Raw genomic sequence first — 26,510 nt, forward strand, 5'->3', positions numbered from 1 at the left:
ATGAGGGCTCTGTGCTGGACGGGACCAGCAGCAATGAGGGCTCTGTGCTGGGCAGCGATAAGGGCTCTGGGCTGGATAGGACCAGCAGCGATGAGGGCTCTGTGCTGAGTAGCGATGAGGGCTTTGGGCTGGACGGGACCAGCAGCGATGAGGGCTCTGGGCTGGACGGGACCAGCAGCGATGAGGGCTCTGTGCTGAGCAGCGATGAGGGCTCTGGGCTGGATAGGACCAGCAGCGATGAGGGCTCTGTGCTGAGCAGCGATGAGGGCTCTGGGCTGGACGGGACCAGCAGCGATGAGGGCTCTGGGCTGGATAGGACCAGCAGCGATGAGGGCTCTGTGCTGGACGGGACCAGCAGCAATGAGGGCTCTGTGCTGGGCAGCGATAAGGGCTCTGGGCTGGACGGGACGGGACCAACAGCGATGAGGGCTCTGTGCTGAGCAGCGATGAGGGCTCTGTGCTGGACGGGACCAGCAGCAATGAGGGCTCTGTCCTGGGCAGCGATAAGGGCTCTGGGCTGGGCAGCGATGAGGGCTCTGTGCTGAGCAGCGATGAGGGCTCTGTGCTGAGCAGCGATGATGGCTCTGGGCTGCACGGGACCAGCAGCGATGAGGGCTCTGGGCTGGACGGGACCAGCAGCGATGAGGGCTCTGTGCTGAGCAGCGATGAGGGCTCTGGGCTGAGCAGCGATGATGGCTCTGGGCTGCACGGGACCAGCAGCGATGAGGGCTCTGGGCTGGATGGGACCAGCAGCGATGAGGGCTCTGTGCTGCACGGGACCAGCAGCGATAAGGGCTCTGGGCTGGACGGGACCAGCAGCGATGAGGGCTAAGTGCTGAGCAGCGATGAAGGCTTTGGGCTGGACGGGACCAGCAGCGATGAGGGCTCTGGGCTGGACGGGACCAGCAGCGATGAGGGCTCTGGGCTGGACGGGACCAGCAGCGATGAGGGCTCTGTGCTGGGCAGCGATGAGGGCTCTGTGCTGGGCAGCGATAAGGGCTCTGGGCTGGACGGGACCAGCAGCGATGAGGGCTCTGTGCTGAGCAGCGATGAGGGCTCTGGGCTGGACGGGACCAGCAGCGATGAGGGCTCTTGGCTGGAGAGGACTAGCACCGATGAGGGCTCTGTGCTGAGCAGCGATGAGGGCTCTGGGCTCGATAGGACCAGCAGCGATGAGGGCTCTGTGCTGAGCAGCGATGAGGGCTGGACGGGACCAGCAGCGATGAGGGCTCTGTGCTGAGCAGCGATGAGGGCTCTGGGCTGGATAGGACCAGCAGCGATGAGGGCTCTGTGCTGGGCAGTGATAAGGGCTCTGGGCTGGATAGGACCAGCAGCGATGAGGGCTCTGTGCTGAGCAGCGATGAGGGCTCTGGGCTGGATAGGACCAGCAGCGATGAGGGCTCTGTGCTGAGCAGCGATGAGGGCTCTGGGCTGGATAGGACCAGCAGCGATGAGGGTTCTGTGCTGAGCAGCGATGAGGGCTCTAGGCTGGACGGGACCAGCAGTGATGAGGGCTCTGGGCTGGACGGGACCAGCAGCGATGAGGGCTCTGTGCTGAGCAGCGATGAGGGCTCTGGGCTGGACGGGACCAGCAGCGATGAGGGCTCTGTGCTGGGCAGCGATGAGGGCTCTGGGCTGGACGGGACCAGCAGCGATGAGGGCTCTGTGCTGGGCAGCAATGAGGGCTCTGGGCTGGATAGGACCAGCAGCGATGAGGGCTCTGTGCTGAGCAGCAATGAGGGCTCTGGGCTGGACGGGACCAGCAGCGATGAGGGCTCTGGGCTGGACGGGACCAGCAGCGATGAGGGCTCTGGGCTGGACGGGACCAGCAGCGATGAGGGCTCTGGGCTGGACGGGACCAGCAGCGATGAGGGCTCTGTGCTGAGCAGCGATGAGGGCTCTGGGCTGGACGGGACCAGCAGCGATGAGGGCTCTGTGCTGGGCAGCGATGAGGGCTCTGTGTTGGACGGGACCAGCAGCAATGAGGGCTCTGTGGTGGGCAGCGATAAGGGCTCTGGGCTGGACGGGACCAGCAGCGATGAGGGCTCTGTGCTGAGCAGCGATGAGGGCTCTGGGCTGGACGGGACCAGCAGCGATGAGGGCTCTGGGCTGGACGGGACCAGCAGCGATGAGGGCTCTGGGCTGGACGGGACCAGCAGCGATGAGGGCTCTGTGCTGAGCAGCGATGAGGGCTCTGGGCTGGACGGGACCAGCAGCGATGAGGGCTCTGTGCTGGGCAGCGATGAGGGCTCTGTGTTGGACGGGACCAGCAGCAATGAGGGCTCTGTGCTGGGCAGCGATAAGGGCTCTGGGCTGGACGGGACCAGCAGCGATGAGGGCTCTGTGCTGAGCAGCGATGAGGGCTTTGGGCTGGACGGGACCAGCAGCGATGAGGGCTCTGGGCTGGACGGGACCAGCAGCGATGAGGGCTCTGGGCGGGACGGGACCAGCAGCGATGAGGGCTCTGTGCTGGGCAGCGATGAGGGCTCTGTGCTGGGCAGCGATAAGGGCTCTGGGCTGGACAGGACCAGCAGCGATGAGGGCTCTGTGCTGAGCAGCGATGAGGGCTCTGGGCTGGACGGGACCAGCAGCGATGAGGGCTCTGGGCTGGACGGGACCAGCAGCGATGAGGGCTCTGGGCTGGGCAGCGATGAGGGCTCTGGGCTGGGCAGCGATGAGAGCTTTGTGCTGGGCAGCGATGGGCAGAGATGTTTTCAACATTTGTCTTTGTGTGTGTGTGTGTGTGTGTGTGTGTGTGTGTCTGTAAGCATGCATTATTAGGTTAACATGGAAAAACTGGTTTGCTTTAGTGCAGAAAACTGGTGAAAATCGTGAAGTTTAAAGTGAAAGTGAGCCAATAAGTGGTCTTCTACTGCCCCCTGCTGGCCATTCTACTTAAGATAATTTCAGATTTCTGAGCTTAGTTTTAAACACAGATACGTGGTGTGCTTTATAAACAACCATATTCTACTTGCTTCTAATTCCTCTGTCTCACACATAGGCTACACACACACACACACACACACACACCACACCACACCACTCAAACCCAGAGGTGTGGACTCGAGTCATGTGACTTGGACTCGAGTCAGACTCGAGTCATGAATTTGATGACTTCAGACTCGACTCGACAAAATGTACAAAGACTTGCAACTCGACTTGGACTTTAACATCAATGACTCGTGACTTCACTTGGACTTGCGCCTTTTGACTCGAGAAGACTTGCTACTTCCCATGAAAACTGGGGGAAAAATGTCCACATGGCCGCGCCGCTCTCAGTTTATCTGCATCTGTGAAAAAAATGTGCACCACCTGTATGCATGCAGCGAGCGCGCGCGCTGCCTGCACGACATCCAATCACTGTAGTCCCACGTTGTTTTGATTCGACAGCATACGCCCGTTTCACATTCACACATACTCCGTTTGCAGTGCGTATGCGCCAGCGGGTGCGTATTTTTTTTCCGTACCCATGTTAACAGGTTAGAGCTTTCACACTGCACGCGGTTGCAGTCCGTCGATCCGTTCCCGGTGCGGAGCGTATACAGCAGTGCAGCGATCGTTTCCGCACCGAGTCTATTTCTGCTGTGCTGCACATGTGCTGCACGCGCTGAATTAAAGTGACAGCGCATGTTTCATGATCAAAATGAACACAGATTGACCTAAAAATTTAGTAATTTCACCATAAATGCGATTAATTAAATAAAATGTAGTAATCTCACCATAAATGTATTTAATTAAATACTATTTTCACTTTAAGACCAGGGTAAAGCAAGGAAAACTACAATTTACCTCAACAAGGCGACAAAATGAACAAATCTCGTCTCATTCGTGGAGGTGGAAAAACATGTTCCTTGTGACATGCAAGATTTATTGTATTAATTTAAATATAAAATAAAAGGCATGAGAGTCGGCTGTTTTTTTTATATAAAAAATCTGTGTTGTAGCCTACATGGTTAAATATTTGACCACTTGCTTTAGGAACTTAATATAAGTAGAAGTAATGCATTGAATAATAGGCCTACGTTGTTTAAATTGTGTTTAAACGTGCATACGTCTATTAAAGAGTGTATATGTGTACAAAGAGAATCGCAATGCTGAGACGTAAGACCGGGGTAGCCTAAATCAAGGGAAAATACAATTATTTCAACAAGGCAACATAACACTCGTCTCATTTGTGGAGGTGGAAAAACAAGTTCTTTGTGACATGCGAGATTTATTGTATAAAGATTTAAATTATGCAAAAGAAAGAGTATGAGTCTGCTGTTTTTGTCAATTTTAAGTTTTAATTTAAAATGTAGGCTATGCGATTTTAATATAAATAATGCATTAAATAATACATTGTTTAAATTGTATTTAAACGTGAATACGTCTATTAAAGAGTGTATACGTGTGTACAAAGAGAATCGCAATGCTGACAAATTTTTTTTTTTAAATAAAAGATGCTAATAACTTCTGGATTTGAAATACAAATAGTATGTATTTGTGGTACAGCCGCGGATCACGCACTGCAAACGCAGCATATGTGAAAGCACTATTGCGCGTGCTGGTCTTGCACCGCATACGCACTGCAACACGCATTCCAATATTATCAGGTTGGTCCAGTTTTTCAGAAGTGATAATTTTGAGGAGTGAGGATTTTATTGATGACATGTTTAAAAAGGTTTAGGCTAAAACGACCCATGTCTATTTGAAAGTTAAACTGTTTTGCAATATGAGGTTAATACAATACAGGACTGAAGCTGCATGCTGTGCATTGTTCTAGTGCAATATGCTGTTGAAATACAAGCATTTTTTGTGAAAATTAAATTCTGTTTTTTACTGTATTTGATTATAAATCAAAGTATAAAAAGAGGTTTAAATAAATACAAATCTTACAGACGTACATGATTTGTATAAATTTTATTTCTGTGGTAAGAGGACTTGAAATGACTCGAAACTAAAATGGTAGGACTTTGGACTCGACTTGAGACTTGTTGGCTTTGACTTTTGACTCGACTCGGGACTTGCCTCATCTTTGACTCGACTTGACTCGGGACTCGAGAGCAAAGACTTGAGACTTACTTGTGACTTGCATAACAATGACTTTGTCCCACCTCTGCTCAAACCTCACGAGAAATAATCTTTAATAAAGTTCAGAAAAGTTTAAGCATATTACAAGGACATTCGCAGGCTTCACTGCACAAGATATGAGATACGCGCTGTCTGCGTGATGTTACTTTTGTAGTCTCTCCCGCTGGTATTTTACTTACTAATGTTCTACGAAGGCATCATATGTCTTGGAATGCAGTTGGCTTATTATATTAAAAATATGAAAATCACAGTCAGAAGCTGCTTTCAATTTCAAATACTCATGGGGCTGTGAGCGATGCCATCTACGTGGTTAAATGTAGTTTGCATCTCAAAATGCTTTTATGACGCGAAATTAATGTGACACAGTCAGTTATAGTAATGAAACAGACAGCACAAACCACATCTTATAATTTCAAAAGAGATGAAAACGTTCAGATAGCCTACTCTTAAATACTGAAAGCAGTCTTTGTTTATTGCTTGTAATATTTTTTCCCCTCTTTGTTATTTGTTTTGAAGCTATATTTGTTAAAATTATTAACATGTAATTATAATAATTTAGTTTTTTAATGTCTAATTATTGTAAGTAGGCCTACTTATAATTATGTAATTAAATATTTTAAGTTTTATTAATAAGATCAATTAAAGAAAAAAATTTGATCGGCTCATGAGGTGCCTAAAGATTCCCTTCCATATTTTACAATGATTTATTGCTTGTTTTTTGTTGAATAATAGAAAAGATAAAGAGCTTAAAAAATGATCGCATATTAAATCACAATCGCAATATTGGTAAAACTAAATTGCAATTAGATTACTTTCCAAAATCGTTCAGCCCTAATATCATGGTAAATCATGCTAAAACATGGTCTTTCCCATCTATGATGTCAGTGGTTAAATGCTTGCTAAATAAAACTTGATGCTTTTGTGCTTAAAGGCCTTAACTGCTTGAACCCCGATAAATGCTGCTTGCAGCTTTAATTTTATTTATAATTGTTATGCTTAAATGAGAATATTCTGACAGTGAGACTTGATAGACACAGGCTACTCACTCCCACTGTATAAAAAGTGCCATTCATGGTAAATGTTTGTAAGGGTGATTAGGGGATTTAAAGTCTTCTAATTTCGTTCATGCCACAATGTATTCTCCTGCTTTCCTCATCAGTCTTGTTGGGAATGTTGAGGCTGTTTCGTCTGATTTAATACTAGTTAAATCATCGAGTGATTTGTGGTTTGTAAACAGAGGTTTCTATCGAACTGAAACGCTCCCCACTGGTTGTCACAACGCTGTTTAATAATAGTGTCCGGGACCGGGAGTAAACGCAACTATTTGTTGTTACTGTACTGACCGAGAAACCACTTCAGATGATTCAGTGACGGAGCGGTCCGAATGAATCCAAATAGACCGTTACTGACTGGCCACTTTGACACTCTCGACGGCAGCGGTGTGAACGCACAGTTATGCAAGAGCGTTTAGAAAGGATCCAACCAAAAGAATGTTTCATTCACGAATAATTGGTATCGCTGGTTCAGTCAACATAAATTCGGGACACATATAATAACTGCTGAAATATTTTCTCAGGTCAATCGGAGCGAGTATCAAATTCAAACTAAATTAGCCGCACCGCCAGGAAAAGAGGAGGAGGAAGGTTGGTGCCGTCGGGCCAGATGGAGATGATTGGCGGGCCGTATTTGGCCCGTGGGCCGCCAATTGAATAGCCCGGATCTAGAGAGTCCAGAGAATTGTCCTAGACTGGTCTGGTTCCGATCGGGCGAAAAACCTAGGACTAGTTCGCAAAAGTAGGTTTTTAACATGTTCGTGAATACTTAATGAACGGTTTGATTGACAGCAATAGTTCTTGAGGCAAAGTTGTTCAGCATGAGGAGATCTATCAAATGATATGCATTTTGTGATGATAAGTCTAACACCACGTGATTACAGAGCCATAAAACTCATTAGCGCCAACTAGTGGCCGATTTCTTTCAAAATTCTTACAGACCTTTAGGGCCATGAGTCGAACATGCCCATTGAGTTTCGTTCTGATCGGCCTCCGTTAACCTTGTCTAATAGGTGCTCAAACTTCATTGGCCGATAGCGGCCATGTTTTTTGAGATACACCAATGTCCTCATAGACATACATGGGGCCTTGGGCCAAGACACTGCATACCAATTTTCAAGTCAATCGGACTAACGGTCAGGTGGTTATAGCCTGTTTTATGTTTTTTTCATGTTATAGCGCCACCATGTGGCCAATTTCCGCGATTTTTATACTGTGACCTCAGATTGACCTCTCACACATGTGTACTGAGTTTGGTGAAGATACCTTATTTACTTCTGGAGTTATAGCCATTTTAGTAAAATAGGCTCCTCCCACAACTTTCATTTTGTGCCCCCTAGCGACCGTGAATCGAAATTTCAACTTTTTTTAGATAATTATTGATCTTCAGACTCCAGAGAACATTTCTGCACTGGTTTGGTTCTGATCGGGCGAAAAACAGGGACTAGTTTGCAAAAGTAGGTTTAGGACAAAATTCGACATAGCAGAAAACGTTTCCTGTAAGCCAAGATATAGCCAAGATATTTATATATTTTGTCCACCTTGACCCAGGGATCACAGTGGTGTAAGGCACTTGAGTCTAGGTCAAACGGTCTAAGAGTTATAAGTGATTTTGTACTTTTGGTTGCTGTAGCGCCACCTATGGGCCAATCGGGCTCATACTCTGATAGGTTGTCCCCAAATTGAGGCCTACCATCTGGCCAGGTTTCACGTCTCTAGGCCTTACGGTTTGTCCTGCACAATGCGTTTTACAAATCCTTACAATTACAATAGGGTTTCAACATTTCATGCTTGAACCCCTAAAAATACAATCACTCTATACATTTTTGGGGTCATCCATCCATCCATCCATCCATCCATCTTCTACCGCTTATCCGGGGCCGGGTCGCGGGGGCAGCAGTCTAAGCAGGGATGCCCAGACTTCCCTCTCCCTCGACACTTCCTCCAGCTCTTCCGGGGGGACACCGAGGCGTTCCCAGGCCAGCCGGGAGACATAGTCTCTCCAGCGTGTCCTAGGTCTTCCCCGGGGTCTCCTCCCGGTGGGACATGCCCGGAACACCTTCCCAGGAAGGCGTCCAGGAGGCATCCGGAAAAGATGCCCGAGCCACCTCAGCTGACCCCTCTCGATGTGGAGGAGCAGCGGCTCTACTCTGAGCTCCTCCCGAGTGACCGAGCTTCTCACCCTATCTCTAAGGGAGCGCCCAGCCACCCTGCGGAGAAAGCTCATTTCGGCCGCTTGTATCCGTGATCTTGTCCTTTCGGTCATGACCCAAAGCTCATGACCATAGGTGAGAGTAGGAACGTAGATTGACCGGTAAATCGAGAGCTTCGCCTTGCGGCTCAGCTCCTTCTTCACCACGACAGACCGGTACAGCGACCGCATTACTGCAGAAGCTGCACCGATCCGTCTGTCAATCTCCCGTTCCATCCTTCCCTCACTCGTGAACAAGACCCCGAGATACTTGAACTCCTCCACTTGAGGCAGGAACTCTCCACCAACCTGAAGCGGGCAAGCCACCCTTTTCCGACTGAGGACCATGGCCTCGGATTTGGAGGTGCTGATTCTCATCCCAGCCGCTTCACACTCGGCTGCAAACCGTCCCAGTGCATGCTGGAGGTCCTGGTTTGATGAGGCCAACACGACCACATCATCCGCAAAGAGCAGAGATGAAATCGTGTGGTCCCCAAACCTGACCCCCTCCGGCCCCTGGCTGCACCTAGAAATTCTGTCCATAAAAATTATGAACAGAACCGGCGACAAAGGGCAGCCCTGCCGGAGTCCAACACGCACCGGGAACAAGTCTGACTTACTGCTGGCAATACGAACCAAGCTCCTACTCCGGTCGTACAGGGACCGGATAGCCCTTAGCAAAGGGCCCCGGACCCCATACTCCCAGAGCACCCTCCACAAGATGCCACGAGGGACACAGTCGAATGCCTTCTCCAAATCCACAAAACACATGTGGATTGGTTGGGCAAACTCCCATGAGCCCTCCAGCACCCTGTAGAGGGTATAGAGCTGGTCCAGTGTTCCACGACCGGGACGAAAACCACACTGTTCCTCCTAAATCCGAGGTTCTACTATCGGCCGGATTCTCCTCTCCAGTACCCTGGCATAGACTTTCCCAGGGAGGCTGAGAAGTGTGATCCCCCTATAGTTGGAGCACACCCTCCGGTCCCCCTTCTTGAAAAGAGGGACCACCACCCCGGTCTGCCAATCCAAGGGCACTGTCCCCGACCGCCACGCGATGCTGCAGAGGCGTGTCAGCCAAGACAGCCCCACAACATCCAGAGACTTGAGGTACTCAGGGCGGATCTCATCCACCCCCGGTGCCTTGCCACCGAGGAGTTTCTTGACTACCTCGGTGACTTCAGCTTGGGTGATGGACGGGTCCGCCTCCAAGCCCTCAGCCTCTGCTTCCTCAATGGAAGACGTGACGGCGGGATTGAGGAGATCCTCAAAGTATTTCTTCCACCGTCCGGTGATATCCCCAGTCGAGGTCAACAGCTGCCCTCCTCCACTGTAAACAGCGTTGGTAGGGCACTGCTTCCCTTTCCTGAGGCGCCGGACGGTTTGCCAGAATCTCTTCGAGGCCAGCCGATAGTCCTTCTCCATGGCCTCACCGAACTCCTCCCAGGCCCGAGTTTTTGCCTCCACAACCACCCGGGCTGCAGTCCACTTGGCCCGTCGGTACCCATCAGCTGCCTCAGGAGTCCCACAAGCCAGCCAGGCCCGATAGGACTCCTTCTTCAGCTTGACGGCATCCCTTACTTCCGGTGTCCACCACCGGGTTCGGGGATTGCCGCCTCGACAGGCACCGGAGACCTTACGGCCACAGCTCCGAGTGGCCGCGTTGACAATGGAGGTGGAGAACATGGTCCACTCGGACTCAATATCTCCAGACTCCCTCGGAATCTGGTCGAAGCTCTGCCGGAGGTGGGAGTTGAAGATCTCTCTGACAGGAGATTCGGCCAAACGTTCCCAACAGACCCTCACAGTACGTTTGGGTCTGCCGAGTCTGTCCAGCTTCCTCCCCCGCCATCGGATCCAACTCACCACCAGGTGGTGATCAGTTGACAGCTCCGCCCCTCTCTTCACCCGAGTGTCCAAGACATACGGCCGGAGGTCAGATGAGACGACCACAAAGTCGATCATCGACCTCCGGCCTAGGGTGTCCTGGTGCCATGTGCACTGATGGACACCCTTATGCTTGAACATGGTGTTCGTTATGGACAAACTGTAACTAGCACAGAAGTCCAATAACAGAACACCACTCGGGTTCAGATTAGGGGGGCCGTTCCTCCCAATCACGCCCCTCCAGGTGTCACTGTCGCTGCCCACGTGGGCGTTGGGGTCATATTGACCCCAAATGCACTGAGTGTAAACAGGAAACTAGAGACATATGAGGAAAAGATGGTTCAGTCCTGTGTCTACTGGGAAACTTCCCGCTAAAACTGTATAAGAATGTTTAGAGAGTGTTATCCTTCCTTTTAGGAGAACATTCTGGGAACAAAAATACAATTATCTACAGAAAACATTACAAGAACAAAACATAACGCTCTCAAAACATTCATAGAACAACAACATTTCTATCTGGGATGAGCTCATATTATCAAATCAAGTCACCTTCATTTATATAGCGCTTCTAACAATATTGATATCGAGATCATAGTATGAGCACACAGTGACTGCGCTGTGAGTAACAGAACTACAAATAACCTTTATCTTTTGTTTTGTTGCACTGGTGGTGTAAAGGAATACAAATATTCTCCTAGTGCATGTTTAATCATATTGTATTAAATGATTTGTTAATGCATTATTTTGTCATGACTTTTACTTGAGAGGGCCCTAATCATGATCAAATTCACTGTTAACTACTTCCCAAACTCAGCTCATGATTGATCATAAACTTGCTGTCAAACACACAACGAGTGTTCAGCTCAGTGAAGTGATGTTGTGTGGTCAGAGAACAGAAGTACAGTATCATCACGCCTGTGTCTGGATGGAGAGTGAACTACTGATCCCAGCAAACCTTCCCTGAGTTTTGCTCCTTCCTTTGGGAACTGTTCCACAAATATTCTTTGTGGGTTTTGAGTTGTTATTTAGTATTTAGCTGTGCATAAGTCACAGTAGGGTGAGTCTGAAGGAAAGAGAGAAACACAGAACAGATAAAGAGCTTTTAAGGGCAGTTATTAGTGTATTTCTACGGTTGAAGAGGAGGATCAACTCATCCTGTGCCGTCCAGTAATGTTTATGACAAAGCTGAAATCAAAAGTTCAAGATATGATGATATTATATTATTTAAATTTGTTTCAAAGTCAGAGTATTTCTTATTCCATCTTAAAGAGGCGTTTGATTTGGTTTATCTATAAATGTTAATGAATGCATTAGCTATCAAACAGCGGAAAAAGACTGTATGATTTGAATCTTCTGCTTTGTATGCTGGTGGGGTTTATGTTTTATCATTTATTAATATCATAATGATCACTGAGATATACTGTGTTTCAGGAGCCAGTGGAGTGGATGAGTATGTGTTCATCAGTTCTGGTGAAAATGTCTCTCTGTCCTGTAATAAAGCTCTTTCTGACTGCAAATCAACTACATGGGTCCACTATAACAGCTTCAGACCTTCAGAAGTTGAACTGATTACTGGAGGGATAAAGAATAAAGACACAGAGAGACATGAGAGACTGAGTCTGGAGTCTGACTGCTCTCTGAACATCAAGAACGTCACAGGAGAAGATTATGGAAGATACAGATGCGAACAATATGTGAATGGAGAACAACAAGGACCTGATGCTTTTGTTTATCTGCATGTTCTTCATGGTAAGTTTATAATTATGTGGTCAATTTAAAAAGGGCAGATTCTCCCTTTAAACTCAGATGATGATTGAAGAGTCTGTGATTTGTGTCTTGTGTTCAGTTTCAGTGTCTCCATCATCATCATCATCATCATCATCATCTTTATCATCTTCACAGACTGAGATCAGTCCAGGCCGCTCTGTGACTCTCTCCTGTCAGTTGTATTTATATGCTGGATACTCCTGTGATGATTGGGTCCGTTGGGGAGATTATCTGTTGTGGGTGAATCAGGCTGGTGTTGATCTGAAGACAGACTCCAGATATCAGATATCATCATCATCAGATCAAGATCGCTGTATCCTCACTCTGACTACAACACTCCTGAATGAAGATGACAACAGAGAGTGGAGATGTCAGCTTACTTACAGAAATCAACTCAAGACCTCAGTCAGATACACTGTCAAGTATTCAGGTGAGAAACAACACTGTAAAATATGATGTTAATCAGGGCCGTGCAGAGACCTCTGGAGGGGCAGGTGCTCAAAGTATAAAAGAGGGCACATGGAACAAGGTTTTAAATGGGACTGTGTTTTTCCTGACTCAAAATGAGGCAGATGGGTAAAATCCTAATAATGTATTTTAATAATAAATAATTAAATTTGTTTATTTTTTTTGTAGATCATCATATGTGTTTCCCACAGTATTTTTGTGGGTTGAGCTCGCTACCTCTAGGGGGGTCCGGGGGCATGCCCCCCCGTAAGAAAATTTTGTGCATTTTAAAGATAAATTCATTAATCTGGTGCACTTTGAGTCACCCGAATCCACTGTTAAAAATAAATAATCCACCCGCCAACCGCCCATATTCTTTGATTTAGATATCTGCATCTGATCATCACATTACAATTATTCAAATTCTTAGTGTTAAGCATGATAATATGGTAACATATCACACTGAAGTAGGCTGATTTAAAATTAACATTTATTTAAAATAAAAGTTCTTCTTTTGGCAAAATTACATTTCCTTAATAGTCTAAACAGAGGCTTTACTCTCTTCAAGCTTAAATTGTCAATGTTTCATTACATCACTGTTTGAAAACACAATTTATTTGTACCTTTTATAAAGGGCATTTTTCCCCTAATTTTATTAAATGTATCTCCATCTTTCATTTCAAATTCTTAAATTTGATCAATATATTCAATTAAAATAATAAGACACCAGGCTGTTACCAATCAAATTAAATAATTTACATTGAAAAATTATATAAATATAAATATCTTTGAATATACAAATAAGGAATGTTGAAAAGAATATACTTTATGAAACTAAACCGCCAGTAGGAGGCGGCAGGCGACCGTCTTAATGAGCGAGTCATTGAGTCATTCATTCAAACGATTCATTCAAACGGCTGATTTATTCAGAATGAGGCAGTTTGTGAATGGGTCATTGAATATTTGACTCAACTGATTCGTTCAAAACGCTGAATCATTCAGTAATGAAACACGGCTGAGTGTAGCTGTGAGATTCGCGATGGTCCTGCGTGATCTTTGTTTGGAACTATTTTCGCTGCTGAAACAGAACAAAAACAGTCATTGCGTCTAAAATGTAAGTGACTAAATTTTAACTATTTGTTTATTGACCTGTTATGAAATCAGTCTCGGTTTTAATCTTGATGGCATTCAGGAAAACAGTTACTACAGCCTACACACAGCAATATAAACAACGTCTCTGCATGCTCTTCACGTCGTCCTTGTAAAATAATAATAATAAGTAAACAAACATCAAAATCACTAAGCTGAGAATGAAACGCCACTTACCAGCAGCCACAGATTTGAAGATATCTTCTGGTAGTGCGCGTAGCCGCGCGAAATTAAAAAAATGTGCGTGCAGCGTCAGGAACCCGGATGAGTTCGCCAGGTGAAAGGTCATCATGTGGGTCATTTTATTTACGGCTAAATTATTATTAATAAATTTTACTAATGGTTAGATTGGGCAGGCATCCACAAAAGGGCCTTTAATTACAAAAAAAGGAGAGGAAATTTTGCTTGACAAAAGGGCACTTTGGTCACCAAGGGGCAAAGGGGCAGGTGCTCGAGCACCCAACGCCCCCCCCTCTGCACGTGCCTGATGTTAATGTCCTACAGGTGATGCGTCTGAACATTCATCTTCTGCAGCTCCAGTCGCTTCACCAACACTGACTCCAGTCAGAAGCTCAAACTCTGAGAAGACATCAAGCCGAACTACAGCAGCAGCTCCTACACAAGGTTCATGATCACATGATCACTGTCACACATCATCAGTCTCTCGCTTCAGTAGTTTGCACTGGCTCTCACAGACTGGTTTATCATCACACATATTATCTACAAAAAAATCTCTTTAGTCAGGTTTGTTGAGTCAGGTTGAGTTTTGATACAAATGACCGGTCTTGTACAGTCTGTTGTCTGATGCAAAATAATCATAATATACAGCTAGTGTAACTCACACCCAGGGACGGACTGACAATCTGTGCGTTCTGGAAAAGTCCAACCGAGGGCTGTCGGCACAAAAAAAAAAAAAGTCTAATAAAGCAATATGAACAGCCAACAGCAGGGGCACTAATACGATCACTTATACTACGTGTAAAAAACAACAACTGAGGAAGAAGAGTCGGCCTATAGCCACTGACAGAAAGTTAGTTTTATAAGGCTGCACTTTTAAATTTGCTTACATTATATTTGAATAGTTAAGGTATAGTATAGCAGTGTTCTCCAGCATGGTGCCTGTGAGTTGCCCGCTAAACACATTCTATAAATAGCCCCAACCTGCCGTCGGGGGTGCAGACTTCGAATGGTATAATTTTGCGACCTTTTTAACTAAACGTTTCAATTTGAACTTTTGCCTCTACAAAATTACCCAACTCTCTTTGATTGTACGCTGTCATTTGTGTTGCGTATGAGAAACATTAAATGGCAAACGCTTAAAAATTAGGCTATTACACAGAGATGCGCGATCCACCGAGAAGCATTTCAATTCAGCGCAGAATTCTCTATCTATAAACCCACAGATGACTAACTTATGTGATTTAAGCTTGTAAAAAGCCAGATGAAACAGCGCTGATATTCTCAACATATTGACGCAAAAAAAAAACAACAACAGGCGAAACATTGTTCCGAGAACAAACCAGTTAGAAGACATTTCACACCACAACTTATGAATTAACTTTAGTAAAACAAACTTTTTTGGCAGAAATGTGCCTGTATTCATATTAAAAATACTGTTATATTAATATAGTCATGTATAAATGTATTAAAGGGGTCATGAACTGGATTGTTTTATTATTTTATAATGTTGCCTGGGGTGCCCTTATAATGTTAGTATGATTTTTACATAAAAAATTGTCATAATTTATAACTAAAAGACATTTTTCCAAGCCTGATTTCAGCCTCAGATTTGAACGCTCTGTTTTAAGGGGCGTGTCTGCTGTGAGACTGCAGTGCCGATGCCCACTGCTGTGATTGGCTGCTGTGAGACTGCTGTGCAGACGCCCACTGCTGTGATTGGCTGACATGTTTGCATGTGATCCCAGATTATTTTAGTTCAAAATATGTTTGAGCTTATATATCTCAATATTAATAACAGTCTGGTTAATTAGTTTAGGTCAACTTCACATCATGAGATGGCAGATGACAGACAGTCTGTTGATCGCGTGAATAAAGATCTTATCATTGCAACGCAATTTTTGCACTCTCACAAATGCTTACACCAAATCACAATGCAAACACGATGTGAATACACAGTAAGAGCTTCGTTGTGTAGTGTAACAGTGTCATTATTTCATCACGAGTTTGGCAAGTGTCCAGATAAGCTCTCGCGGCTCGCGCTGTGCTGTTTGATTGACAGCTTGGGCGATTTGATCGTTCTTTGATCGCTTTCTGTATATAATTTAATAACAGTTTAAAAAAGATTCTTTTCATAATACTACGAGAAATGATGTGAAGTTGATCGTTTAGTCACTGATGCATAAACAGTATTGAACGATTTTAAGAGAAAGATATCTGAACTTGAATAATTACACATCAGAAATCACTGATCGCAGATCAGGCATTAGAGTACACATGGGGTGTTTCTCAATATGCGTTCTTCAGCAATCTTGCGTCCTTGGGTTCTCGTTTTACATCATCATTAACCGTCGAAGTTCAGACCCAGTTCTCAAGAACGCAAGTACAGAGGACGCATGAAAGAACCCGGATGTGTTCTTGATACCGAGGATGCATCGAATGCAGACTTGAGCTAGTACTCGCCTGGTGTCCCAGAAGTCATTGCGGCCGGTTCCGAGTTCGTTCTTCCAAGGAAGCTTGGCAAGACCGGTCTCCACGAGAACACAAGTCCGTTCTCTGCGTTCTTGGAATTAAGAAACAGCCATGGTTACTTACATGTTGCTGGCAGATCCGTGTCGGGAAATTGTGATTGACTGATTTAAAGGGTAACTAAACCCTAAACCAACTTTTTTTAGTTAATGATCTGTAAGAATGGGGCTTTATTAGTGCTGTTCATTGATTCGAGTAACTTTTTTGACATTTGGGTATAAAGTGTTTTAATTCTAAAATATATGGTGTAAAAACGTCTGAGTGCTGCCCTCTTCAGGTTGAACGGTGGCTACTGCAGTTGAATTTTCCTATTGGATGTTTGCGGTACTACGTGACGTAAGCAGGTTCCAGCTCACCACGCCCTCCCTTGGTACGAGCTAGCGTAGATTTATCTGTATTTAGTACAGTGGGCAGGAGGGTACGTAGGTGTAGTGTTGCTGGTTGCATTAGGCGCCAGTGGTTGCATGCACTTGGCCTGGAAGACCGAGTGTGAAACCTGCATTTTACGCGGGATTGCTTTTGAAACGCAATAGAGGTGGACATGGGCTTCTCCACACAGCTCACGCTGAAAAGCGACGCAGTGCCAAACGCTGCTCCTCCTGCATGGACTCCACCACCGCAGCGGCGTCTTGATGTGAGTGATCATATATATTTGAATCACAATTTATGGTTAGGCTAAAGTTAATCCTCTGGGGTCGACAAACGCGTCGGCGCATTTTGCTGGATTTTTTCACATAGCGGCAAAATATGAAAATGCCTATAGAGAGCGCGCGCTATTGACATCAACTCGATAAAACTCATCAGATGCATGTGCTTTACGTCGTCTTGCGACCCTGTGAGTCACTCTCCATTTTAGAGAGTCTGACAGCGGGTCTCAGGTGCACGCCCCCCCGCTCATGATTCGTCCCCTCTATCTCTGCTGGGTCTGCCCACTTTTCTAGCATTTTTCAAATATTGCCAGTGGGTGGAGTCAGGCTCTGACCAGGGGTTTAGTTACCCTTTAATAAAGTTTAACCATGCTGGAATCTGAAGGAAGCTTATGCAGACTGTCTTCTTCCACAAACAGGCGCTGCACAATATTTAGTAAACAGCATGTTTATTGCTTGGAAGTAGCTCGATCCGGTTTAGCAATTATCATGTCGTCCTATGTTATTTAGCATGTTTGGGCGAATCGGTGGGCGGGGCTAAACAGGCCGTGTTGAAGTAGGCGTTGATCTTCTTTTGTGGAGGCGGTGTTTTATCCTCTTTGACGTCATAGTTCCCCACTTTGAAAAACGAGTCGTTTGCTGAGCCTGATGTCTATACAAGCTTTTATTGGACTAACAAGGTAGTTTTCAGTTCTGAAACTTACAGGATATTATTATAGTATGATGATCTCTTATATGTCAAAAGCTCAAGGAAATTTTGATTTCTCAGTTCATCACCCCTTTAAATGTAATGCAGTAATGTTTTTGTTTAGAAGTTATGGCAGTTTATTTTTTTTATTTTTTTATATTTATACTAAATGTTTGGGCTACTGTTTTTGATAACACATACAATAGGTTTATAGAAAATCAACAAAAAAAATCAATTATATTTTCAGGATTTTTTTTAAACGCTTTTAAGTCTATATCGATATTTTATTATTTCCCATATGACGGTGAAAAGTAAAAAAGCTTTACCATGTTATGTATAATAAATACTGGAGTATAACAAATAAAAATTCCTTCTAGATTATTTTATCCCTTGAGTTATAGCCCTCGCACACAAAAAGGTTGGAGACCCCTGGTATATAACTATATGATTTATAATTACAAGTTTGTGTAATATGGGGTTACTGTAGACATTTCATTATTTGTATTTTATGGCATTGTACATTTTTTGTTTTTATTTGAAGGCTGAGGCTTCATTATTAAACACAACCCCAATTATCATCATTGGTTTTGAGATGTTACTTGCTGTGAATACCTTGTCTGATAGGCTACAGTATTGTGGCATATAGTATCAGAACATCCTGACTAGTGTCTGTCCCACACGGCTAGAGGCGAATGGCCGGATGATGGGCCTATTTGGGAGAAAGTCCAGGGCTGTTTTTTAGCCCCAGTCCGTCCCTGGTTGTAAAGATGCCTAACAAAGGTATCAATCTGACATGTTTTTTTCTGGTCCCTACATCTCAGGTCAATATCACTGACATTAAATCGATGTTGATTTGATGTCAGGAAACAAGACATCAAATTGATGTGAAATTTATGTCAATACAATGTCTGAAATGTCTGAAAAAAGTATATTTATTACTCATTGTAAATCAATGTGACAACATCTAAAAGACCTAGCCTGAATGATCTTGAAAGTTGTAGACCTAGGTCTATGTATTTTGCATGTGTGTTTTTATTTATTTAAATCCTAGCATATTTACATTTAGTTCACGTTTAAAATGACAGCAGACACTATAATTGCATATACTATAAAAGGTAAATTTAATCTGATATTGGAGCTTGATATTGAATAATATCAAAATAGCATTAAAATGACATCAACATCATGGCATCCTGATGTCAAATAGATGCCCAGCAGGCACAGGATATAGACTACAGCGTCGGTCAGATGTTGGATTTTGGTTGAAAATGAAAGTCGGGTTGACGTCTAAATCCAATGTTTGTTTGACGTCAGGCTCCAACGTTGGGCAGTCGTTGAATTTTGGTTGGAATAAACCAAACAAAAAGGTGAAATGCATGGCCGTACACTTATTAGCAGCTTCACTTAAAACTAACCAGATTTACTTTATTTAATATCCGGTTTAAAGGAATAATATTTTGTATTTTAAAGTCACCATGATGGTGGTTAGCGTTTGCTTTAGTTGTGCTCTTGACCCTTGACTCTTTAAATTAAACTTTTTTTTGGCTGCTATAATTGTGTGTTTATAAAGCACAATTGTTGTATCTTAAAAAGCCAAGAGAAAATGAGATCAGGTGATGTTAGCTGTTTATTGATGATGATGTTATCATGTAATAGTCCTAATCCCTGATCTTAATCAGTGTCTAATGCTTTGTTTATATAGGACTTGTGGTTTTAACATTGTTTTATTCATAATAGAAGTCAACTGATTCTACAGCATATCTACCAGTGTTGTTTATTAAAAAATATACTTGATATATCCAGATAATCAGATCAACTCCAGCTGGATAATTTATTAAAGCCGCAATGCATGCTGGGAGATATGGGTGAGTTTTGATTGGTGGTACCCAGCATGCACTGCAGCATGAAGCATTTCATTGATTGTCACCATTGTTGAGAGTCACACATTGATTCTTGATGGCTAAGTAATAATGTAGAGGAAAAAGTTTAATGCACTAAATGTTTTGAAAATTCTTTATATTTTTTAAGCAACATTGCTCTCACGCTGTAAAATCAATTGTCTTCTATTATAAAACAACATTAAAAACACAAGTTCTATATAATCAAAACATTAGATACTGAATAAGATCAGGGATTCAGGCAATTACATGATGATATCATCATCACCTGATCTAAATTTTCTCATGGTTTTTTTGCCACAACAAATGTGATTTATAATCACACAATTATAGAAGCCAGAGAAAATTTTATACTTAAACGAATAAATACTTATATAGTCATCATAATCATTATAACTACAATCATTTATAAACTGTGTGCGTGCACAAGTGTGACTTGCACAAAAACAGCTCAAACAGCAAGAGAAACACTAATGTTATAGCATCAACAACCCAACTAAAGCAAGCACTGATCTCTATAATGGTAACATTAAAGTTAAACACTAACAGGTCAAGAGCCCAACTAAAGCAAACACTGATCTCCATCATGGTGACATCAAACTTTATTCTTTTCAATAAAACTTCAACTTCTAAACCTCTGTTAATTCTCAATAAGAATGTTAGTATGAAAGAAATAAAGTCTGGATTGTAATAAGTGAAGATGCTGAGATCCTGAGAGATCTGTTAGTATTTAATGTTCTGTTGGGGTTTAAAGTGTTTCTGTATGGTGTGTTTCGTGTGTCACCGTTGTGTTGAAGAGTAGAGCCTGAGCTTCAGTCCAGGATGAGCAGAGAAACACTGATGAAATGCTGCATGTTGCTTTATTTAACAGACAGTAACTGTGTGTATTTGCTGATGCAGTGACGTATAGTCACAACAAATCATGCATATAATTAACTGCATGTTTTTCAGTAAAAAAAATCAGAACATAAATGTGAAATAACTGTGTTTTAACTGTGTGTTTCTGTTAAAAAAGATTTATGAAGATTTCTGTAAAAGTATTTTGCACTTATTTAAATTAGGATAATTTACTTTATTTTTACGGTTTTTGTTTGACAGCCGCAGCTGACGGTCATTGACCGTTTTTTTACGATTTTATTTTTTACAGTGTAATTGTAACTCAATACATTTCAAGTCACGCTAGTCACCACCCAGCCAGCAATGACATGTGGGGCCCAAATGGGTCTGACATGTCCCACTTTTAGTACGTCTGGGCTTCCACGGCTTGCCCCAATGTGGATCCCGGGTGCAAGCCCATAATGGGGCCCACATTTGACGCCCATGAAGCCCTCATCTGGGCCCCACATGTCATTGCTGGCTGGGTAGTGTCTTTCTTAGTTTGTAGATTTAATTATGATTTTCTCCCTCTTTCAGTTCGCCGTGGTGCTGGTTGGCTCGTCTGGCTAGTGATCACAGTGGCATGTGCAATTTTCACTATCATGATCACCATCATACTGTATACAATGTAAATAAATATTTATCAACAAAGAGTAATATAATTTGCTTTTAGACTAATGCAAACGTACATTTGAATATTACATTAACAATGAAATGGCTTGTTTCCGTTTCTTTTTTACAGTCAGAAGAAAAGGATAAACTGCAGATCTGCAATACAGGAGTATGAGGTGAGATGGCCAAAACCACAGAATGATACTAATAAATCAATAACAGCTTCTTTGTACATGTAGAACACATATATTGTCACGTACTGCTCTGAGACACGAAGCTTGAGGATCCAAATGTAGTTTATTTGAACAGAGGGTAATCCAAAGACGTAATCCATAAAACAGGCAAGAGGTCAGAAAAGACCAGTCCAGTTGGAGAGAAACCAGTCCAAACAATAACAGAGTCACAGGGACACAGGGGTCACAGGGTCACAGGGGTCACAGTGGTCACAGGGGACACAGGATTTCAGGGTCACAGGGACACAGGGTCACAAGGGTCACAGGGGTCACAGTGGTCACAGGGGACACATGATCTCAGGGTCACAGGGACACAGGGGTCACAAGGGTCACAGTGGTCACAGGATTTCAGGGACACAGGGTCACAAGGGTCACAGGGGTCACAAGGGTCACAGGGGTCACAGGGTCACAGTGGTCACAGGGGACACAGGATTTCAGGGACACAGGGTCACAAGGGTCACAGGGGTCACAGTGGTCACAGGGGACACATGATCTCAGGGTCACAGGGACACAGGGGTCACAGGGGACACAGGGTCACAGGGGTCACAAGGGACACAGGGTCACAGGATGTCAGGGTCACAGGGTCACAGGGGTAACAGGGTCACAGGGGACACAGGGTCACAGGGGTAACAGGGTCACAGGGGACACAGGGTCTCGGGGTCACAGGGGTAACAGTGTCACAGGGGACACAGGGGTCACAGGGGTAACAGTGTCACAGGGGACACAGGGGTAACAGTGTCACAGGGGACACAGGGTCACAAGGGTCACAGGGTCACGGGGTAACAGGGTCACAGGGGACACAGGATCTCAGGGTCACAGGGTCACAGTGGTCACAGGGGACACAGGGTCACAGGGGTCACAGGGTCACGGGGTAACAGGGTCACAGGGGACACAGGATCTCAGGGTCACAGTGTCACAGGGGACACAGAATCTCAGGGTCACAGGGACACAGGGTCACAAGGGACACAGGGGTCACAGGGGACACAGGGTCACAGGATGTCACGGACACAGGGGTCACAGGGGTAACAGGGTCACAGGGGACACAGGGTCTCAGGGTCACAGGGTCACAGCTCACAGGGGTAACAGGGTCACAGGGTCACAGGGGTCACAGGGGTAACAGGGTCACAGGGGACACAGGGTCTCAGGGTCACAGGGTCACAGCTCACAGGGGTAACAGGGTCACAGGGGTCACAGGGGTAACAGTGTCACAGGGGACACAGGGGTCACAGGGGTAACAGTGTCACAGGGGACACAGGGGTCACAGGGGACACAGGGTCACAGGGTCACGGGGTAACAGGGTCACAGGGGACACAGGGGTCACCGGGGTCACAGAGTCACAGGGGTAACAGTGTCACAGGGGACACAGGGTCTCGGGGTCACAGAGGACACAGGGTCTCAGGGTCACAGGGGTCACAGTGTCACAGGGGACACAGGGGTCACAGGGTCACAGGGGTCACAGGGGACACAGGCAAAAAGGAACTTCCAAGGACAGGCAGAGATCAAAACCAAGAACACGGGAATAACAGACAGAATGCTCAGAATTGCAGTACAAACACTAAACAAGACTTTGCAGAGAATGAATGTGAAAACCAGGCTATTATAGGGTGAGTTAAACAAGGTAATGAGACAGAGGTGAATGTGATAATGGATGAGAGTCTGATCTAAGGATTATGGGGAATGTTGTGGATATACAGTATATACACACACTCAAGATTTGTACATGGTTTTATGAGTAGAGACTGTGGAGTGATTACACTTTTGATTGTCATGACAGCGATTTAAAATCTTTTACATTCATTCATTTTTTTTTTTTTTTTTTTTTTTATTTAAAATGGTGATAATCATTTTTCTCTGATTTCACTTCTCTCTGTTTCCCTGTAGAACGATCCCAGAACTGATCCCAGAACTGATCCCAGAACTGATCCCAGTGAAGGTTCATATACAGGTCTTGACCTCGAGTCCAGATCACCTGACCTCTACAACACACTCCCAGTAAGAGGAATATCAAAAACTACGTGTAAAAGAGCTGCATTCAAAAGTCAAATAATCAATAATCAATGTGTTTTTCCCATAGACTGTCCATCCCAGACCTGCTGTTCACCAGTCAGGCTCTTCTGAATATGAGAATCTGTCCGTAAGTTTCTCAAGTCTTCTCAATTTCATACATTTTTACAAAAAAATGTCTTCAGTAGTCAATCAACTAGTCAATAGATACTAATCAGTCTTTTCTTTTGTTACAAGATGGATTATACAAGTCGTTTCACTTACAGAAATATATATTTTTTCTGAGATTATTTGTACCATTTGTAGTGTTGATTTATGTAAATGTGTGTCTTATTTCTGTTGTAGCCACAGCGTGACGCCACAGTAAGATGAAGCACAAGCTAAACTTTACTCAACTTTTGTCTCATCGCTGGACAGATCCACATCACAACTACTGATGAAAAATGAAATGCATCTTCAGAGTTTCCATTCTGCAGAAAGTAATGGATTATATTCATGTGACATAATTAAACAGTCAAAGTGTAATTAATTAACAAGATTAGAGTTGTTTCTGTAATATTTTATACATTTTATCTGTGTATTAAAGAGTCCATGTGACAGATTTTTCTCTTTATTCCTTTTCAAATAAAACATTAAATGATAAAAAGGTACGAAGATTCAATATTCTGTTTAAAATCTGTGTTTTAAAGTGTATATTAAACTGGCCAAGTCACGTGATTTCAGAAAACGAGGCTTTGTTAGGTCATACAATGTCAAATTAAATTTGAAATTCTTATAATTTGATGCTAAAACAGTGGTTCTTGTACTGCCATAGTAACCAAGGCGACATACATGGACAACTGCGTTACGTGTAGCGGCAGACGCTGTTGCCGTAATGTTGCTGTTTCGTCCAAACATTATGGACCATGGCAAGCAGACTTTGGGACAAAATGAGAACTCTCATACAGCCAACCAACTAACACATAGAATAACATTATAACTGTCAACACACTCAAAATACAGTTTAGTATGATAGTGTAGACCAAGTGAAACAGTGCTGCGTTACCTTACTAGTTTAACTTGTTAAATTAACTGATTAGTGTGAATAGCTGCTAGTTCGGTAAAATAAAAGTCCTCGTGTGGAGCTGATATCTGGGGGTCAGCCCTATGTTCCCACGGGCCTATGTTCCCACATTTCTAAGAATTTTTTTTTTACTGAAAATTTTGAAAATTAGGCCCTATGATCCCACAGCCCTATGTTCCCACAGCCATATGTTCCCACAGCCCTATGTCCCCACAGTCCTATGTTCCACTCTCATTCACAAGTTCCACTCTCATTCACTGCGTCATCAATCTACGCCTTTGTTATTGTTTTGAAGAGGTTAGCGACTCCTAGTGGCAAAAAACTACATATTGTACCTTTAACAAAAGGCTGTATCAATTAATTCAGTGAACTTAATATTTTATTTAGTGAAAACTAAATCCCACTGCTGACAGAGGCAGATGCAGAGTTATTAGGCTGAATTGTGGTGTTTATCAATGACACCGAAGAGTACAAAGTGCAATTCTTACTGATTTAGTGTTATGACAGATATCATACCTGAGAAACTGATAGAGGAGACGGTTCTTATGACTGTCCACTTGAACATCGACTCCCACTACCTGATTTCCCACTACATACTAGATAGATAGTGTGTGTGTGTGTGTGTGTGTGTGTGTGTGTGTGTTTATAGAGTTACACTTACCTAATGCACATGGATAAACACAAACACAATGTCAGAAGTATGATCTGAAAAACAGCTCCCTCTTCAGGACAGTGGAGGTAAAGTCTGGCTATCCTCAATGTTACACCATCCATCCATCATAGTGGTGCCTGATTCTTTTATATAAGGGAATGCAGTTACATGTTAATGCCCCATCCATCCATCCATCCACATATTCATCCATCCATCCATTCATTCATTCATTTATCCACAAATTAATCAATCCATCCATCCATCCATCCATCCATCATATTGTTTCCTGATTATTAGGGAAGGCAATGGCATGTTCCTCCCTCAAATAGGTGTAAATACTGAACATGCATGTAAACACACACAGTTTGATCTTATTTTGTAAACACTGTCTTTAAAAATGAAGAACTACTTGTCTTAAAGAAAGAAGATCACTTTTCAGGAAGCTGAAAAACACCATCTAATCATGGTGACAGGAGGTTTCCCTTCACACTGAAAGTTTCGTTTGATATTTGTAATGTAAGCTCTATAGTCATGCTTTTAGATATTCTTTAACCAATCCTTTAGAGAGAGTGTTTTATATTTTTCTATTTGCAAGTGGTTTCATTCGGGTTGTTCCTGTCTCGGCGTGGGGAAGGTTGCTCAGACTTTAAAAAGAGGAAGGAAAAAAAACTAAAATAGCAGAAGAAAGTTTTCAGCTTGCATTTGCACTTCACTCTCCTGGAGTCTGTTTACAGCGGCTGAAACTACAAAACGGTAAAAGATTCACTTGTTCAGTAATTAATATTGTCTAACTAATTAATCTCCACACAAGAAAATGGAAGTGAGAAACATTTTCTTTCATAAAAACCTCTGTTAGATGACTCATGTGTCCCTAACGTTATCTTTAAATGAGTTTCATCTGTGGAAATCTACTAACAGTGAAGATTGTAAAGTATTTGTATCATTTTTGCAGTGTTTATAATGCAATAAACGGCTGTTATCATAGTTTTGATGAAATGAAAGATGACATATTGAACTGTTGTGTAAATTATTTAGTTTCCTGTGATGTCACTGATAACTCTTGCTCTGGTGTATCTCCTCCTGATTCCAGGTGAGTCTCTCCTGTAAATGACATACGAGTTCATTACTAACTAAGAGTAAAAGGTTTTGGCTAGTTAACATGGATCAGTTAGCACTGCTGGTAGCCCCAGGAAAAATATCACTGGTAAACTATCTACTATAATGGAGGGAAATTTCTGTGATTTATTTGTTGCTTCTAAAGAAAATGGTATTATTCAGGTTATGCTGATATAATGCTGAAATAAACTGCTAACATTTAGAGCATAACGTTTTTCATGGTTAGTGTTGAATGTTCTGCTTCCTGCATTTCATCACCTTCTGTCTGATGGCTGTAGGTTTTACACAATCACATCATAAGTGTAATTCTTAATTTATTAACAACAATTTTGTAAAGAAAAACAAGTTTTAACTAGAAAAAAAAAGTTCGTAGAGACAAACTTTAAGTTGGCTTGAGAAAGTTTGTACCGGAAAGTTTGAAGTTTAATTTAGTTTAAAGTTTAATTTAGTTT

At 43.6% G+C, this 26,510-nt stretch overlaps 3 protein-coding genes across 3 annotated transcripts in view; 2 read left to right on the top strand and 1 right to left on the bottom strand.

The window, feature by feature from the left end:
• Positions 1–26,510, bottom strand: part of LOC311301705 (uncharacterized protein) — a 571,741-nt gene that overhangs the window by 99,615 nt on the left and 445,616 nt on the right. The gene's annotated exons all lie outside the window — the stretch shown is intronic.
• On the top strand, positions 693–23,757 carry LOC311297612 (uncharacterized protein; the record flags this gene model as incomplete). Its single annotated transcript, XM_084419992.1, has 10 exons — positions 693–832; positions 1,245–1,456; positions 11,632–11,949; positions 12,047–12,397; positions 14,068–14,187; positions 20,916–21,006; positions 21,121–21,166; positions 23,105–23,215; positions 23,298–23,357; positions 23,573–23,757. The coding sequence occupies 10 exons, from the start codon at positions 693–695 to the stop codon at positions 23,597–23,599; spliced, it is 1,476 nt and encodes a 491-aa protein (XP_084276118.1). The 3' UTR covers positions 23,600–23,757.
• LOC311301587 (uncharacterized protein) overlaps positions 25,475–26,510 on the top strand; it is a 61,448-nt gene continuing 60,412 nt past the window's right edge. The window contains exons 1-2 of the mRNA XM_084426843.1: positions 25,475–25,695; positions 25,978–26,032. The gene's annotated coding sequence lies outside the window, so the exon portion shown is untranslated. The remainder of the gene's footprint in view (positions 25,696–25,977; positions 26,033–26,510) is intronic.

The sequence above is a fragment of the Rutilus rutilus genome (assembly GCF_951802725.1).
Source record: "Rutilus rutilus genome assembly, chromosome: 1".
In the NCBI taxonomy this organism is placed as follows: Eukaryota; Metazoa; Chordata; class Actinopteri; order Cypriniformes; family Leuciscidae; genus Rutilus; species Rutilus rutilus.